General features: G+C 36.3%; 1 protein-coding gene across 1 annotated transcript in view; it reads right to left on the bottom strand.

Annotated features, from left to right (window-relative positions):
• The window catches only part of LOC115933756 (centrosomal protein of 170 kDa-like), an 86,603-nt gene that overhangs the window by 15,431 nt on the left and 52,968 nt on the right, over positions 1-18,204 (bottom strand). The window contains 2 exon segments of the mRNA XM_063708604.1: positions 918-1,065; positions 14,954-15,188. Coding sequence (XP_063564674.1) covers positions 918-1,065; positions 14,954-15,188 — 383 coding nt within the window.

The raw sequence follows: 18,204 nt of genomic DNA, 5'->3' as shown, positions 1-18,204 counted from the left end.
ATTTATGAATACCAAAATTTGAATTTCATGTAATTTTCATGTTGCGAATTAGTATTCTTTAGACGTTTTTTCCTGCCATTCAAAAATGTAAAAACCATTCCTAGTTCTTTGGTCTGTATTAAAACTGGCAGCAAGGCCAGTTTGCCAACCTCCAAACACAGAAGTTCATTCTTTTAAATGCCAATCCTTTGCTTATATTTCTGCCCCAAGTCAAAGCAGCCAACATGGCCAAAGACTACCATTAATTTTGTATTATATGTTAAAGGCGCTGTCTGGAGCAATGTTATGCAAATGGTGCTTCCTGGAGTTATACTATAAGAGGCCCTGATATTGGATGGGTAATAGTCTATACATGGTAACTTGCATTCCAGACTTTATAAAAATGTTCTGAATATGTATTTGTATGTGTGTATATTACATATATATTTCAATTTTTCAAAATATCTTTATGTGTATGTGTTTGTATTTATCAACAGAATTATTAAAGCAGTGAAACTGTAGGATTTTTCTCTTTGTTATCAGAGTATCTTCTAGTTAACTAGTGATAAAAATACTTTTAATTGGAGCATTTTCATAGTCAAACTTTATAGAAACTTTATACCATCATTTATCAAATTTTGGGTTGCTTTTCAAAATACCATTTATATTCATGTTTCAAGTGAAGCTATGGACCAAGAATTAGCAGGCAAAATGCTGTTTATAAAGAATTTTCCAGCTTCGTGTTAATAGTAGACCAAATGTTAGCCTTCACTAGTTTTGTTACAAAAACATAAACTGTTAAAGCAAAGTTGGAAAATGCAGAGCTTCATGCAAACAGGGAGGGTGGACATAACTAAAATAAACTAAGCAAAAAGCTAAAAGCAAAAGAAATAAAGAAAAGAAAGAACCTTATGCATTTCTCCATGAAGATCTCCTACCTCTTCTCTAGTGTCTATGGCAGAGCCAGGGGTAGTGGCAGCAGTGCTTACTGTGGTACTAGGGGCAGTGCCTGATGAAGTCACTGAATCTATCTCTCCTGCTACATCGTTGATCTCCTGAGCAATGAGAGCAAGATCTTGGCTGATCCTGGTAATAATTTTAGAAAAGAAGTTTAATCCCTTTTAAATAAACAGCTCTAGAAACAATCATTTATGAGATAATCAGTCATGTAAGTTGTATATCTAATTAAATATTTGTACCCCAAATTAACTATTAACTATTTTGATAATCAGTCCTAAACCTTAATTCCAAAATTAAGATTAATGAAACTAAACTCCAAATAACCTACAAGATATCACCTTGACAAATGTACTTTAAATGCCCTTGAGTAGAGCTATGCCCTTAACACACACTGTGTTAATGACTAGCATTAATACATCACAGGGGTTCTTAAACTTGGGGAATAATGGATAGAATTCAAGGAGTTCATGAACTTAAATGAGAAAAAACAATTACAATGTATTCACTAACCTCTAAGTGACGCTTAGCATTTCTTTCAATTATAAATACAGGCAACAAACCACAGTGGTATTAGCAATACTGGTGATTTTTGTCATCAACAGAGACCACATTACAGTTGCTACGGGTATATTTAAACATCATTTATGGTCATCACTGCTTCAAAACTACTGAAGTCATTAAACACACAATAATAACATTTTATTTAATGTTAATAAAGAACCATAAATTACTCTTACTTTCAAATATTTTGATAACTGAATTTCAATATAATTGGATTTCTTTGTAATTCTTTTATGTTTACACCTGAGAAGGGCCCTACAAGCTTCACAAAATGGCCAAAGGGGTCTACAGTACCAAGAAATTAAGAACCCTGCACTCTTTCGTAGAGCACTTTACACTATGCACAGCACTTTCTAGTACATGTTATGTCACTTGAGGCCCACAAAGTTCTTTTGAGGTAGGATTTATCTGACTTTATCACAATCTCAGAGAACCTGAATGGCTTGCTCATGATCACACCTTTAGATGTAGCTAAGGCAGGACTGGATCCAAGCTTTAGTACTCATTTCCATAAAGCCATTTGCATTTTTACCTACATGGACTGAAGAACTAAATAACTGTTACCTGTGATAATCAAAGGTGAAAATAGAGATTTTTCTTTTAGAGTTTTTTTTTTAAGAGGGAGAAACTTACAAAACCTACCACTGATATTCTTGTTTTTTGAGAAACATTTCATTTCAATAAGACATTAACGTTTTCCAAGCTGCATCCACTGCCCATAAACTCAATGTGGCTATTTCCACAGGGAAGGTTTTGGAATGACAGAATATTATTAAAAGTATATATGAAAGTTTCTGCAACTTCAAAATCCAAAGGAAATACAAAGTAACTTAAAAAGAAAAAAAAAAAAAGAGCCTAGGAGGTCTGGTTATATTGCGCAGGCTGGTCTCGAACTCCTGAGTTCAAGCAGTCCTCCGACCTCAGCCTCCCAAATAGCTAAGATTACAGACACATGCCTGGCTTAAAGTAACATTTTTTAACTTATGCAAAATGTGACTTTGAAAGACTTTCAAGCACATTAGTAATTACATAAAAATTTAGATTTAAAAAGGGAACTAAGTTGAAGTTTATGGACCAACAGAACCAATTTATGGTCAATATATAAACTTTGTAAGAAACGTCAGTTAATTCCTCATTTATTTATCAACACAAAGAGGCAGGAAAAACACCAACAAATATTTACTGACTGCTTATGATGTGCCAGGCACTGGGCTAAGTCCTAAAGACTACAGCAATGAAGAAGCAGACAGGGTCCTTGTCCCCATGAAGCTTAGAATACACAGAAGGCACCATTATAATATGATGAGTACATTATAAAGCAGCTTCATAGTCCTCAACTCATTTAATTCCCACAACCACTCTGTAAGAGAAGTATTAATCATCTTGTTCTACAGATGAGGAAAATGAGGCACAGGAGAAGACATGCGACCATTTTTTTGGCCAAGGTCACACATAGTTAAGTGCCATAACTAGATCTTTTCACTATGTCATGCTACATCTCACATGATTGCTCCATATATAATTTTTTAAAACATATTAACTGTTGATGTGATTCTTTTGAAAATGTGTTTAAAGTGTTCCCTTAGATAATATAGCAAATCCTTGCAATTCCCCAAAATAAATGAACTAGAATAAGAAACAGAATAACCAAGCTTAATGAGATAAAATACAGATAAGCATCATTGTATCTAAAACTCTATTTTTCATTAAGGATTTTTTATGCAGACGATCTGTACAATGAAGTTTCTAATATTTGTGGAAAACAGTATAAATTAATTAGAAAAAACGTGGACAACAGCAATCTCCACATGTGATATAGTAAAATTTGTATTAAAATGAGCAATTCTTAACGTATATACAACATATATTGTTGATTTGAAAACCTAATAGATATTTTCACATTTAATTCCATTTTATTACAAAATATGGATAAGAAAATAGCGCTGAAGGAACAAAACAGAAGCTAAGGGTTCAGTTCTCTAACATTAGTCCTAGTCTTTATGTTTTCCCGAGCGTCAGAACCACTGACTCAATTTCAACAATTCTGTAGAAATAAGTATGCATTATTTAAGAAAAACTGGTGAGATAACATGAGAAATGTACTTTAAGTCATAAAGTTTATAATTTTCCTATGTAAATTATCTCAGTCATAACACTTTTTTTTCACTGAAGGGTTGTATACTGGAAAAAATAATTGTACACTTGGGTATATTGGAAGATTAAAGGATATATTAAAAATTAGAGTTCTAGTGATGTGTATGCCCAATTAAATACACAATCTTTGCAAGATTATATATTATTACAACTATAGTAGAAACAAACTATCAGACTTCATTGATTTAAACTGCCAACAAAATATTGTTTTAAATTAGCTATTTAAAAATTTGCCTTATTATTATTTTTTGAGGTGGACTCTCACTCTGTTGCCAGGTTGGAGTGCAGTGGTGCAATCTCAGCTCACTGCAACCTCTGCCTCCTGGATTCAAGTGATTCTCCTGCCTCAGACTACTGAGTAGCCAGGATTACAGGCGTGCACCACCACGCCCGGCTAATTTTGGTATTTTTAGTAGCGATAAGGTTTCATCATGTTGGCCAGGATGGTCTCGATCTCTTGACCTTGTGATCCGCCCGCCTTGGTCTCCCAAAGAGCTGGGATTACAGGCGTGAGCCACTATGCCCAGCCAAAAATTTGCCCTATTTTTTAATAGCACATTCGTTTTCAAACGTTTTTACATGTAAAACTTTCCAGAGGATACACACATGAACCTCTGGAATTAAGTTTCCTTTGATATTACTGGAAAAAAGCAACGGTGGTGGGCTATTAATGAAGTATACTAGCTTTAGAATCCTAAAACCAAAGCTTATGACCGCAAGTCAAACATTTAACATTGGCTAAGAGATCATAACTGTAATGACTCAGCTTTCAAGAAATAATTTAGTCTAGTTTGTAAATGACCAGAAGTGTTAAAATGTAAAATGAGTTTAAGGAGAGACGTTTAAGGGTCATTCCAGAAAAGCTCATGGTTTCCACACTATCTAGAAGAGTTTAGTAAGCAAAAAAAGTTTTGTAAGAGGAAAGAGGGGATATCAAATGAAAGGTACTCAGGAAAACTGGAAAAAGAAAATATAAGGAAAAAGAAGTCTAATGTCAATTATTCTAAGTGAAGTAATTCAGGAATGGAAAATCAAACACCACACGTTCTCACTTGTAAGTGGGAGCTAAGCTGTGAGGATGCAAAGGTGTAAGAATGATATGAATTAGCTTTTAATCCTTGTATAAATTATGAACTCGTTTGGAACACAGGCTCTGTGTTTTAGGTTTATTTGCCTCCCCAATGGTGACAAATATGGTCAGCGATTCATAAAAAAGTATGATTTATAATAGGATGCACCAGGGAGACTTTTAATCTGAACAGAGGTCATGGTAATGAGATTCGGGAAGAAGAACGCAGAAGAGATTAGCGACCCCTCTCTTTCCCAATTCCTTCTAATGGTATAAAAGCCAGTCAGCCAAATAATGAAGAGCCATATTATTTTTAAAGAATCAAGGATCCTGTATCAGGCCCCAAAATTGCAAAGACAGGTATAAAGTAAAAATCCATAAGCATGAGGCTAAAAAATTTTTTTATTTCCATAGGTAAAAATAAATTTCGTTTCATTATTTGGTTTAGCTTGTATTTTTCCTTCTAAGTGATTACTCACTCATGCTCTCCCCTGCATCTCAAATAGAACAAGTATAGTGGTTTAAGGTTTACAAGGCATGTGAAGAAAAAAAAAAAAACCCCGAGATATTAGCAAATTAACCTCACTTCATTTAAAATTCTCATTGCTTATACAATGCAGGAAAAAGTACACTTGTAAGAGACCCTATACTAGCACACAGAGGCAGTAAGAAGTCAAGTTAAAAAGTACACGAATGCAGGCACCAACTGGACTTATATAACAGGACATATAAGGTTTTTACTTTGTGCATAAGCAAAAAGTTCTGGATGTTCCCTAACCAGTAAAGACCAATTGTGAATCCCCCCTAACCATTAAAGACCAATTGTGAATCCCCCCTAACCAGTAAAGACCAATTGTGAATCCCCCCTAACCAGTAAAGACCAATTGTGAATCCCCCCTAACCAGTAAAGACCAATTGTGAATCCCCCCTAACCAGTAAAGACCAATTGTGAATCCCCCCTAACCAGTAAAGACCAATTGTGAATCCCCTATCTAGAGGCACTCCAGATGGAATGCTCAGTATCATTGGCTACGAAGCATGAATGCTTAGCAAGGTCAAATACATACTTGGAAATGCTATCTCCAAATAAAAGACAGTATTCTTATTACTACACTGCCTACAAATAAAAATACAGTATTTTTATTAGTATATAAAAAAGTACCCAGATGTGGCTTTAATGTGATAAGGCTATAATTTTAAAAAATGTACATGCCTTGTAAGTACTTGTAACTACATTTTCCCCTGAAGCCTTTTCCTGGTTTTGGCCCATTATTCAAGATTATTTTTCTCAGCTGTTAAAAGCAATGAACATAACCACATTTATGCTATTCTGCCACTTAACTGGATATCTTCTTTCTTTTTTATTAGACAGCACATAATTTTAATACAGCCTTTGGCTTGTTGTGAAGCCACATCTCATCTTCAGTTCTTCTTGACATGCCTTTCATACATATGTGTTACCACTGTAAACAGCTCAAGCAGATCTTAAGAAATTCACTTAAGGTTTCCTAGAAATGTGGTTCACATGAGTTCTGTATCTTAAACCATGACTTTCAAAATGAGGTAAAATATTGTATAATGAAATCAACATATGCAGGTGTGAATATAAACAAGCAATACTGACTTCCATATATGGATCCTTGAAATGTTTCATTACTGGATGATTGTATCTTACACAGTGAATAATGCTATTATGATAAAACAGAAACACAATTTCTCACATCCTAATTTTTTTTCCCAAAAAAATTAACTGTAGCTAGGTAAAAATGGGGCTAAGACAAGGAATTTCTACGTAAAAATTTTTAGAGTTTGACTTAAAAATTTTCAATTTGGAATCTTAAGCATTTAAACTATTCAGGGCCTACTGATAATGAGCTAGGTATCTTTTAAAAAACAAAAGAGGCTGGGCACAGTGGCTCACGCCTGTAATCTCAGCACTTTGGGAGGCTGAGGCAGGTGGATCACTTGAGGTCAGGAGTTCAAGAATAGTCTGGCCAACATGGTGAAACCCTGTCTCTACTTTTACAAAAAATTAGCCAGGCACGGTGGCATGCGCCTGTAGTGCCAGCTACTCGGGAGGCTGAGGCAGGAGAATCCTTTGAACTTGGGAGGTGGAGGTTGCAGTGAGCCGAGATCATGCCACTATACTCCAGCCTGGGCAACAGAATGTGAGACTCTGTCTCAAAAAAAAAAAAAAAAAAAAAAATCCAACAAAACAACAACAACAAAAAACAAAGGAGACATAGACAAACTCGGGAAGACTCCAGGCATCATTTATTCAACAAAATTTATTTGGTATCAGTATCAGCTGGGTGCGGTGGCTCATGCCTGTAATCCTAGCACTTTGGGAGGCTGAGGTGGGCGGATCACCTGAGCTCAGGAGTTTGAGACCAGCCTGGCCAACATGGTGAAACCCCATCTCTACTAAAAATACAAAAAAAATTAGCAAGGCGTGGTGGCGTACACCCGTAATCCCAGCTACTCAGGACGCTGAGGCACAAGAATTGCTTGAACCTGGGAGGCAGAGGTTGCAGTGAGCTGAGATCGCACCACTACACTTCAGCCTGGGTGACAGAGTGAGACTCTGTCTCAAAATAAAATAACATAATTTAAAAATTTTATTTAGTATTTACAAAGCAATAGTTATGAATGATTCCATGATCTCACAGTACAATAAAGAATAAAAAGTCCAGGCAAGAGGCTTAAAGTTTAATTCATGTATTGATTAACTCATATATTTGACTTACATACCAACTATAAAGAAGGTTCACAAAAAAAAGTTTCCTAATGATAAGGAAAGATCTTTCTCTTCCATCAGTGGAAACTGTCAGTTAATTTGTTAGATGTTAGTGGCATTTTGATTCAATAATAGAAGACCTTAATGAAAAAAATTTGGCAAACCCCATTCTTTATGCAACAAAAGTATGGAGAACTGGGAAAGAGTTACACTGAGCCACAAAAGATTTAGGATGGGATAATAATGAGTTGAAATTGGAGGTTTCTTTTGGGCAGCAAGAGCAATTTAATGAGTGGCCTGATTAGAAAAGCAGTTTGAATAAAGTACATGGAGTCTACTTCTAGCCATCAAAAGAGATAGAGATTTAATTTTTTTAAAGGCACCTCCCATTATTGGGAATGAAATGTTTATCGCTACAGATAAGTTACATTTGGTAAAATGTAGAAAGATTCTAGTCTCGAAACTAGACTTATGAATATGCTTCAAATAAGCAGAGGAAGTCACAAATAAAGATGTAATTAAGAGGATAACTTTAAAGGTTTTAGCAAACCCATGCTATCTCCACCAGAGACAAAATCGGCAAGTTAAAAGAAGATGGTCTGACATCATCTGACAGCAAAGTATTTACTCAATAAACAAGACCTGAGATAGCCAGAGTATTTTTAGAGACTTAGGTACAGACTATGAGGAAGGAAAAATGAAGTTCTAGGAAATGTGGAAAACTACAGAGAAACTGAAGAATCACTGTCATCTGAACCTGTGGGCAGGTGGTTTATTTCCCTACTCTTGCTGTTTGGATCTGACCTAGCCCAACAAAATAACAGGGCCTAGACTTGAGATATTATCAATCCACAAATGATGTCTTCAAACTGACTTGGCAGATATGCCTTATTCCTTGATTAGGGTAGTTTTTATATCCATAATATTTTCTCCAAAACAAAAAACATTTTGGTATTATCAAAGCTCACCTCCAATCACAACCCAAAATGTAGTATATCCTTCAATTATATTGTAATTGAAGACTTGTTAGCTAAATTGCAATACACAGAAAAGCATTATATTACCTTACAGACAATAAGAAAACCCACACCATTGAATTCTGACAACTAAATTAAATTGGTTCCTACCAACAAAACAATAAAAGCACAAAGCTTTTAATAATGTAGTAAAATTACAAGTAATTTGGTTTTTTACTGTTAAGATTATCACTCATTCATAACTTTAACTGTACATATTTTAGGCTTTGAAAAACATAAACCACAGTTCTATTTTAAAATGTTTTCAAATATATTTGATCAGTATTCTTTTTACTTGAATTTCACTAATAAAATTATGTGTAAAAGACTTAGTAATAATAAAAGCTTTTTGTCTTACAATGCCAAGTGAGTTTCATTTGGGGCCAACAAATCAGGGAATGGGACTGATAGGTGTTCCGTGATACATCTATTTTTTAGACAGAATCTCGCTCTGTCACCCTGGCTGGAGTGCAGTGGCGCGATCTCGGCTCACTGCAACCTCCGCTTCCCGAGTTTCAACGATTCTCCTGCCTCAGCCACCCGAGTAGCTGTGATTACAGGTGCATGCCATCACACCTGGCTAATTTTTGTATTTTTAGTAGAGACGGGGTTTCACCATGTTGCCCAGGCTGGTCTCCAACTCCTGACCTCAGGTGATCCGCCTGCCTTGGCCTCCCAAGTGCTGGGATTACAGGCGTGAGCCACCCCGCCCAGCTGACACGGATATTTAACGATCACTTTAATATTAAAAAAACAAACTACTTATATACCACTGTTTTTACTAGGGGGACAAAAAATGTTTTAATAAATAAGTTTGGATGGAAATTTGAACAAAGCATTGGCTGGGATTCTTAAGCACAAATGAGGTAAGCCCAGCATTTTATAAACTGTAGAATGTAATGCTGATTCTGAAATTCCAATTATATCTGGATTCTCATAAATTTAAACGTGTGAGATCTACACAAAATTAAAAGCTCCAAATAAAGTTCTAACTATAATCATAAACCACTGTTTTCTCTGTATCCCTCTTAAATATAACATTTATTGACTACTGACTATATGTCAAGCACTACGTTAAGTATGTGCATCAACTTGTCAACTCTCTCAGGTTGGCACCATTACGTCCATTTTACAGATGAGATCACTAGAACACATTTAATTAACTCATCCTAGGTCACACAGACCTTGTGGTCGAGTTGGGTTTGAATCTCAGACCAAGAATATGGTCTGAGTCCAGAGTCCATATTCTTCACCATTCAGCTACACCACATCCCTGTCACTGAGGTTATCTCCGAGTTCAGCCGCATTTGCAGCTCCCTCACCATTCCCTGGTGATACCATCTACTACAATAGCTCCAAGTATTTACTCTTTATGAATGACTCTACAACAGTGAGTCTAGCCCTCACGGCTTCCTGTTTCACAGCCGCAGTTCAACTGTCTGCTAGCTTTTTTCACAGGGCTATCCTTTAGGCATGTTGGTGTCAGTATGACCAAAATACAACCTATCTTCTTTTCCCATGCCTTTTGTGTTCCCTACTCCCACCAATCTCCCATCTGATCAACCATGGAACCATTTTAAATTCTGTCTTACTATTCTGGCAATCATCAAAAGCTAGGCCTCTTGTGCCATACAGCCAAGTTGTGAATGCAAAGGAAAAGTTCTTGAAGTAAATTAAAAGTGCTACTCTGGTGAACACAGGAATGATAAGAAAGCAAAACAGCCTAATGCTGATATGGACAAGGTCTGAGTGGTCTGGATAGAAGATCAAACCAGCCACAACATTCCCTTAAGCCAGACTAATCCAGAGCAAAATCTGAACTCTCTTCAATTCTGTGAACGCTGACAGAGGTGAGGAAACTGCAGAAGAAAAGTTTGCAGAGGTTGGTTCATGAGGCTTAAGGAACGAAACCATCCCCCTAACATGAAAGTGCACAGAGAAGCAGCAAGTGCTGATATAGAAGCTGTAGCAAGTTATCCAGAAGATCTAGCTAAGATAATTGATTAAGGTGGTTATAAGAACAACTGATTTTCAATGTTGATAAAACAACCTTTTATTGGAAGAAGATGCCATCTAGGACTTTCATAGCCAGAGAGAAGGCAATGCCCAGCTTCAAAGCTTCAAAGGACAGGCTGACTCTGTTAGGGGTTAATGTAGCTGGTGACTTTATGTTGGAAGCCAATGCTCATTTTCCATTCCAAAAGTCATAGGGCCCTTAAGAATTATGCTAAATCTACTCTGCTTGTGCTCTACAAATGGAACAATAAAGCCTGGATTATGGCATATTTACAGTGTGGTTTACTAAATATTTTAAGACCACTGTAGAGACGTACTGCTCAGAAAAACATGATTATTTGCAAAATATTACTGCTCATGGACAATGTACCTGGTTACCTAAGAGCTCTGATGGAGATGTACATGGTGATTAATGTTGCTTTCATACCTGCTAACTTCCATTCTGCAGCCCATGGATCAAGGAGCCATTTTGACTTTTTTTTTTTTTTTTTTTGAGACGGAGTCTCGCTCTGTCGCCCAGGCTGGAGTGCAGTGGCGCCATCTCGGGTCACTGCAAGCTCCGCCTCCTGGGTTCACGCCATTCTCTTGCCTCAGCCTCCAGAGCAGCTGAGACTACAGACGCCCGCCACCACGCCCGGCTAATTTTTTGTATTTTTAGTAGAGATGGGGTTTCACCGTGTTAGCCAAGATCGTCTCAATCTCCTGACCTCGTGATCCACCCACCTCAACCTCCCAAAGTGCTGGGATTCCAGACGTGAGCCACCGCGCCCAGCCATTTTTTTTTTTTTTTTTTTTTTTTGAGATAGAGTCTTGCTCTGTCGCCCAGGCTGGAGTGCAGTGGCACAATCTCGGCTCACTGCAACCTCTGCCTTCCGGATTCAAACAATTCTCCTGCCTCGGCCTCCCGAGTAGCTGGGACTACAGGCACGTACCACCATGCCCAGCTAATTTTTTCTATTTCTAGTAGAGATGGGGTTTCACCGTGTTAGCCAGGATGGTCTCTATCTCCTGACCTCGTGATCTGCCTGCCTCGGCCTCCCAAAGTGCTGGGATTACAGGCGTGAGCCACCATGCCTGGCCCATTTTGTCTTCTAAGCAGAAAATGTATTCCTTTATTTAAGAAATACATTTTGCAAGACATAGCTGTCATAGGTAATGATTCCTCTAATAGATCTGGACAAAGTAAACTGAAAATCTTTTGGAAAGGATTCACCATTCTACATGCCATTAAGGACATCTGTGATTCATGGAGAGGTAAAAATATCAAGATTAACAGGAGTTTGGAAGAAACTGATTCCAACCCTCATGGATGACTTTGAAGTTCAAGACTTCAGTGGAGGAAGTCACTGCAGATATGGTGGAAACAGAAACAGAACTAGAAAGACTAGAGTTAGAAGTGGAGCCTGAATATGGGACTGGATTGCTGCAATCTCATGATAAAACATTAACAGATGAGAAGTTGCTTCTTATGGATGGGAAAAGAAAGTGGTATCTTGCAATAGAATCTACTGGTGAAGCTGTTTTGAGCACTGTTGAGATGACAACAAAGGATTCAGAATATTACATAAACTCAAGTCGATAAGCCAGCGGCAGGGTCTGGGAGGACTGACTGCAGTTTTGAAAGAAGTTCTACTCTGGGTAAAATGCTATCAAACAGCATCACATTGCTCCAAGGAAATCTTTCATGAAAGGAAGAGTCAATCAACGTGGCAGACTTCACTGTTGTCTTCTTTTAATTAAGAAATTGCCACAGTCATCCCAGCCTTCAGCAACCACTGCCCTTGAATAAGTCCGCAGTCATCAGCAGGGATGTAAGACCCTATGCCAACAAAAAGATGATGACTTACTGAAGGCTCAGATGATCACTACTGTTTTTTAGCAATAAAATATTTACTTGTTTAGGTATATATTTTTTAAGAAGCAGTGTTACTGCACACAGTATAGTGCGAACATAATTTTTACATGCGCTAGGAAAAAAAAATTGTGTGACTTGCTTTGAGATATTTGCCTTACTATAGCGGTCTGAAACCAAACCTGTACTATCTTCGAGGTGTTACTGTAGATAACCTTCCAGTATAATTTTTAGGTTGAATGTATTTCATTTGGTCATCTGTAAAGCTGGTATTGTAGCTCTGTTTACCCTAATATTCATAAAAACCTGCATCATGTCTTACATTCCTACTCGATGGAAGTCAATATCTGTTTTCATAACAGAGAAACTGAGGCAGGAGCTACGAAAGCATATGCATCAGGGATACCTGAAAGAAACCTTCCCTCATCAAAGTGAAGACCAAATATGCCATATCTCGCTTATACACTTCATATTCTAAATGGAGCTTGCTTTTGTGCTTTAAATTTAAATGCAGGTAAACAGTTACTATGTGCAGATTAACAAAGTGCTGATCAATGAAATAAATTCTAAACAGAAAGAGTATGCTAAAGCATAAAACATTTTTGTAATAAATTAAAAATCACTATTATATTTTTCAAATAAAAGTGTCTTTATCTATTACTCTTCAAATATTGCTCTCAGCACAGGAGTCTTTTAGGTGACAGTAGTTCATTTAAATAAATAAAATTATTTCTCATATTCTACTTAGTTTGTGATTCATAGCCATTTGAAAATACATTTTCTCACCCTAAGCAAACTTATCACTGCTCTATAGAAACATTAAATATCCACATTTCCTTCCATATTTTGTGTCTTTCCTTCCTTACACCAACCACCCTCCTTTTTTCTCCACATAAAACAAACAAAAAAAACACTTCTCTGGCTTTGAGACATATAGCTGGAAAGTATAACTTGAAAAATTAAAATCCCAAAGGCAAGTTTTATTAGCATAGTGCTACTGACAAACTGGAGGGATAAGGCATGAACATCACTGTAGGTTAAATAGCCTGTTCTTAAAGTCCTGCCATAGATAATAAAATGTACACATTGATAATAGTAACACTATGCACATAGCAAAATGGAACCAAGTGAAAATACAGTGTATAGCCCTTATTCCCTCTTCTCTTTGTATTACAACTGTTTTTTTATTTGTGGGTAGGGAAGTGTATTTGGCTCAGAAGAAGGTTTTTAGTCTTTCTAGTTTGGGGTAGAGGGAGCTTGAGAGAGGAGGCCTCCTGCCAGGAGGCATCTAGACATACAGGCACCACTGGATCTTGTGTAGCTGGACATCTTTTTCAAGGGAAGGGGAAAAATGATGAGACAAGAGTAAGACCTGTTGTTGCTAGCAGCGCCTGGAAGTACAAAAAATGTGTCAAGATGCTCTCACTACAAGCATTTTGTTGGCCCATAATGATCCATGGATCCCAAAGCACATATATGCCTTTCCTCTAACTAGAACAACTGGCTTAAAATGCTTCAGTAATTACTCTCCTAAAAAGCTATTTGTATGATAAAGCAAAAATGTTTTAAGCAGCACAATGAGATTAGAAAGGCATGTTCTCTCCAAGAATAAAAGCAATGACAAGTGAATAATCTTTAAAAATAAAAAACTAAACATTACATCAAACCAATGAGCCAGAAAAAACACAATTCACAGAAGTCAATGAAATAAAGAACAAAAAAGATGAACATTAACATAGAGTAAACGTTTCTTGTTTTTTAAAAGCATCTATGAAATATTATGTATAAACTCTTTAATAATGTCCTCAAGTATACAACTTGAAGATTAAGGTCTTAAAGACAGAAGTAAGCTTAGTATGTATACAGAGAAAATGTTTAGGTAACATATGGTATACTGCAGTAAAATCTAACATCTCACAAACTTTAAACAAAAAATCCTTATATTTTAACTACTAAAATATCTGCTTGAGTATAATCTCTCTTCAAAGTTCAGCCATAGTAAGTTATTAATTTCCATAAGTTATTAATTAAAAATCATATCTTCAGCATAAATTTTTTGTACATAATCTAAAGGTTACTATAAACAGATTTAATCTTCAAAATAGTCATATTTTGTTTTACTTACTAAAGGGTTGAACTGCCCATACTTAATGAGTTCATAAAGTATGAGTGAAAATCTGCTTACCCTAATTCTCTCCAGAGAGCAGTAGCCACATCTCTAACAGGTATACTATTACATCTTTGGAAGTTTAAAGGGAAGTAATCCATAAATTGCCTGCAGTTCTTAATTATGTAGATCTGATACTGCCTACCTTTCAAAGTTACACTTACTTATCACCATCTTTAAAAGAAATTCTTAAAAAGGGAGGAGGGGGGAGAGAGAAAAGGTCAAAATAAATTAATTCTACAATATGTTAGTGGTACAGGCATAGAAAAAAAAGAAAAAAGCTGAATAGAGAGTAATACTACTGACTAAACGGAGTTCACAGTTATCTGTGGATTTCAGTTCTTAGACTATTAGTAAAAATCAAGTACAAGCTAAACTTTGTTACCAAGTTGTAATGTTCATAGAAATTTTCAATTCTTAAAGATAAGTCCTGAAAACCAACCTGGCTATCTCTTCTCGATGAGCAGTCCAATCTCGGATGTAGTCTTCCTGCTCTTTAATCCGGTGTTTGAATGAAGAACTAGTAGGCATTGCTGATCCAGCGCTCTGCAAGCGAGTGGTTTTCAGGGCTGGAGAAGTACATAGACGGGTATGTTTAGGGGAATTACGGTCTGATCCAAATTCATCTTCTGAGGTGGAAGCATAACCAGTAGGAAAGCGCCTCCATCTTGAATTTACTAAATTAGTTTAATTATTAAAAAAAGAATTATTATGTTATCATTTAAAGGAGGTAAAATAAAAGTCATGACTTCAAAACACCATGAGAGCGCACACACAGCACAATTTTCAATAACTGATGTACACATACCTCACAAAAACCATAAGTCTACTACTCCTTAGAGATAGAAACATTACACTTCGGTGAACTAAAAACAATGAAGAATCAAAAACAATCGAAAGACCATGTTTTCCATAGTGTGGTGAGTAAACATTCAGATGAAAAATTTCACTAATGATAAACAACTAAGCAAGTTCTATCCATCGATGTTTAACTGGAGTACTTTTCAATTGCAAATATTTCTTATTTGAGTGAAAATATGAATTTTTCAAAAAAAAAGACAGTAACAACATCAACGACAACAAAAATAAAAACAAGGGAAAAGATTTCCTCATGCCACATGGACTTTCAACATGGAGATGGTAAAAACTCTCTTTTCCCAACATACAGATGTGCATAATTCCGGCTGTGGAAATTATGCCTTTATGGCAGAAAAAAAAACATTACCTCTGTCATTCAACATCCTGTTACGCTATGGTTGGAAAAAATCTTTTTACGTGGTAAAAAAAACACAACAAAGCATCTTCAGTACAACTCTCTGCTGCTTTGACACTGAAAGCATATGGTGAAAACAGACAATGGCATAAAATCTACAAAAAGCAAAACTGTACAAGCTTTTGTCACAACCATTGACATTGAAGGCACAGGAGATACTGTGAAGAGTCACATTAAAGAAAGTGGCAATCACTTTCTTATTTACAGTTAGTAAAGACATTAAAAAAATGGTATTGCTCACACATTTAAAAAATCAGAAGACAAGGCAGACACTTTACTACTGTTAATATGAGAATCAAACATACAAATAATTTGTGAAGCATAAATAGAGGTAAAAAAGAGAGATAATGGCTAATTCCTGGTAAACTTAACAAGGGCAGGAACCGTGTCTGTTTAATCCAATAATGTATACCTAGCACTTAGCTGAGTGTCGGCTAGCAAATGTTTAACAAATATTTTTGAAAAAAATGTAAGAATTCCCGGATGTAAACATTTACTTTTCCGAAACCTAGTGAAAAGCATTAAATGTTATTGGTGTTTAAAGTGATAAAACCTTAGCATCTTCTTCCTTTTTAATAGAAACTGACCCTAAGCTGCACAGAATCCAGAAATTCCTCCACTCTAATTTTATGCCTTTTATGTCTTTTCCTCCAAAAACTACATTTTCAGCTGGGGATCTCTAAGGCTGAGGTTGCTCTCAGATAAAACTGGCATATATTGCCACGAGAACTGGCTTAAGAAACAGAGAACTCTACAATGAGGAATATGCCATAAATTAGAGCCTATCGATTCGTCCTTATTCACACCCCTATTTGCAGATCCTGATGTTTGGAACTAGATTCATTCATAGGTATGACAGAATGAACATATGCAGAAAGTTCATGGCTCTCTGTAAAAGTGTATGCAAATGCATATACTAGGTAATTAGTCATAGACCTTTTTTGAGGAGCTTAAATATAATTTCTGATTTTAACACTGTAAGATAATTTATTAACATAGATAATACTTTTACCATGGTGATAATGTACTCATTTCTAGATATAAAAACTTCTGTGAGTTGAAGTGATCCTGAGACTTGAAACCAATTTTAGGAAAAGTTTAGAACAAGAGTAAAGAGGTTTAGAAAAAACTTAAGAAATACAGCAGGCAAAATCAGAAATAGTGTAAACAAATTTGTACTTTTCAAAAAAACATTTCATTAAATGCTAAATGTGTGTTTATTGTGCTATCTTACAATAGTGTTCATAAATAAGAAAAAAATCATTTGTTACATCAAATGTCCTGATTTTTGATTAGGCAACTATGGTCACTATACATATGATTGGAAACTAGAGAGAAAAGAAAAGCAATTAACAAAGAGCTTTAATAACTGCAGAACATATGAAAACGTAAGTATGATAAAACTAAGACAGTTAATTTTGAGGTAACTTAGAAAGAATGGCATCGATGGCTGATATATTTCGTGGCAGACTACATGAAAGCAGAATGAGAAACTGAGTACCAAGTGCTATTAATATACGTTAAATGTCAGGTGATCACATATAAGTAGAGCCATGCTAGAATCAACTTTTAATAGTCTGAGCTTAGGATCAAAATGCAATTACACTTTGAGGAAAAAAGTATGAGAAAAACTTCCTTTTCACAAACTTTCCATCTCTTTTCATAGGCTGGTCTACCTAGAAGTCAGTAAGCATAGTAAAGCTACTAATAATATCTTTTAAAAGCAATCAGGGGCCAGGCGCAGTGGCTAACTAACGCCTGTAATCCCAGCACTTTGGGAGGCTGAGGTGGGCGGATCACAAGGTCAAGAGATCGGGACCCTCCTGGCCAACATGGTGAAACCCCACTCTACTAAAAATACAAAAATTAGCCAGGCGTGGTAGTGCGTGCCTGTAATCCCAGCTACTCGGGAGGCTAAGGCAGGAGAATCACGTGAACCCTGGAGTCGGAGGGTGCAGTGAGCTGAGATCGCACCACTACACTGTGGCCTGATGACAGAGCCAGACTCCGTCTCAAAAACAAAAACAAAACAAAAAGAAAAAAATCAAATGAATACAGCATATTTTAAAAAGTAAAAGGTAACATCTTTAGGTACGCTCTTTAAAATTGAGGAGGAAACTGGATAATCAGCATACAGCAGAGAAATAAAAATGTGATTAAAAATCATTAAGTAATTAAGAGCTCCCTTTGCCAGTGGAAAACATATCACACATGGGATGCTATGAAGAAAAGCTCCAGTTAACTCTGGACACAGTCTGTGTAACGACAAAGAGCAGAGCTGAGACTGAGTGAAATGATGGCTACTGGTGGAGAAGGGACTGGGAAAGGGAGTTCAATGCTAGGCCCTCTAACCTGTTATTTCTCAAAGAATTTATTTCAAAACTTTTTGCTTTCTTAACATTTGCTTCCAAACTATAGCA

Source organism: Gorilla gorilla, chromosome 1 (genome assembly GCF_029281585.2).
Source record: "Gorilla gorilla gorilla isolate KB3781 chromosome 1, NHGRI_mGorGor1-v2.1_pri, whole genome shotgun sequence".
In the NCBI taxonomy this organism is placed as follows: domain Eukaryota; kingdom Metazoa; phylum Chordata; class Mammalia; order Primates; family Hominidae; genus Gorilla; species Gorilla gorilla.
Note: the sequence above shows the minus strand (reverse complement) of the source record. Positions and strands in the feature narration are given on the sequence as shown.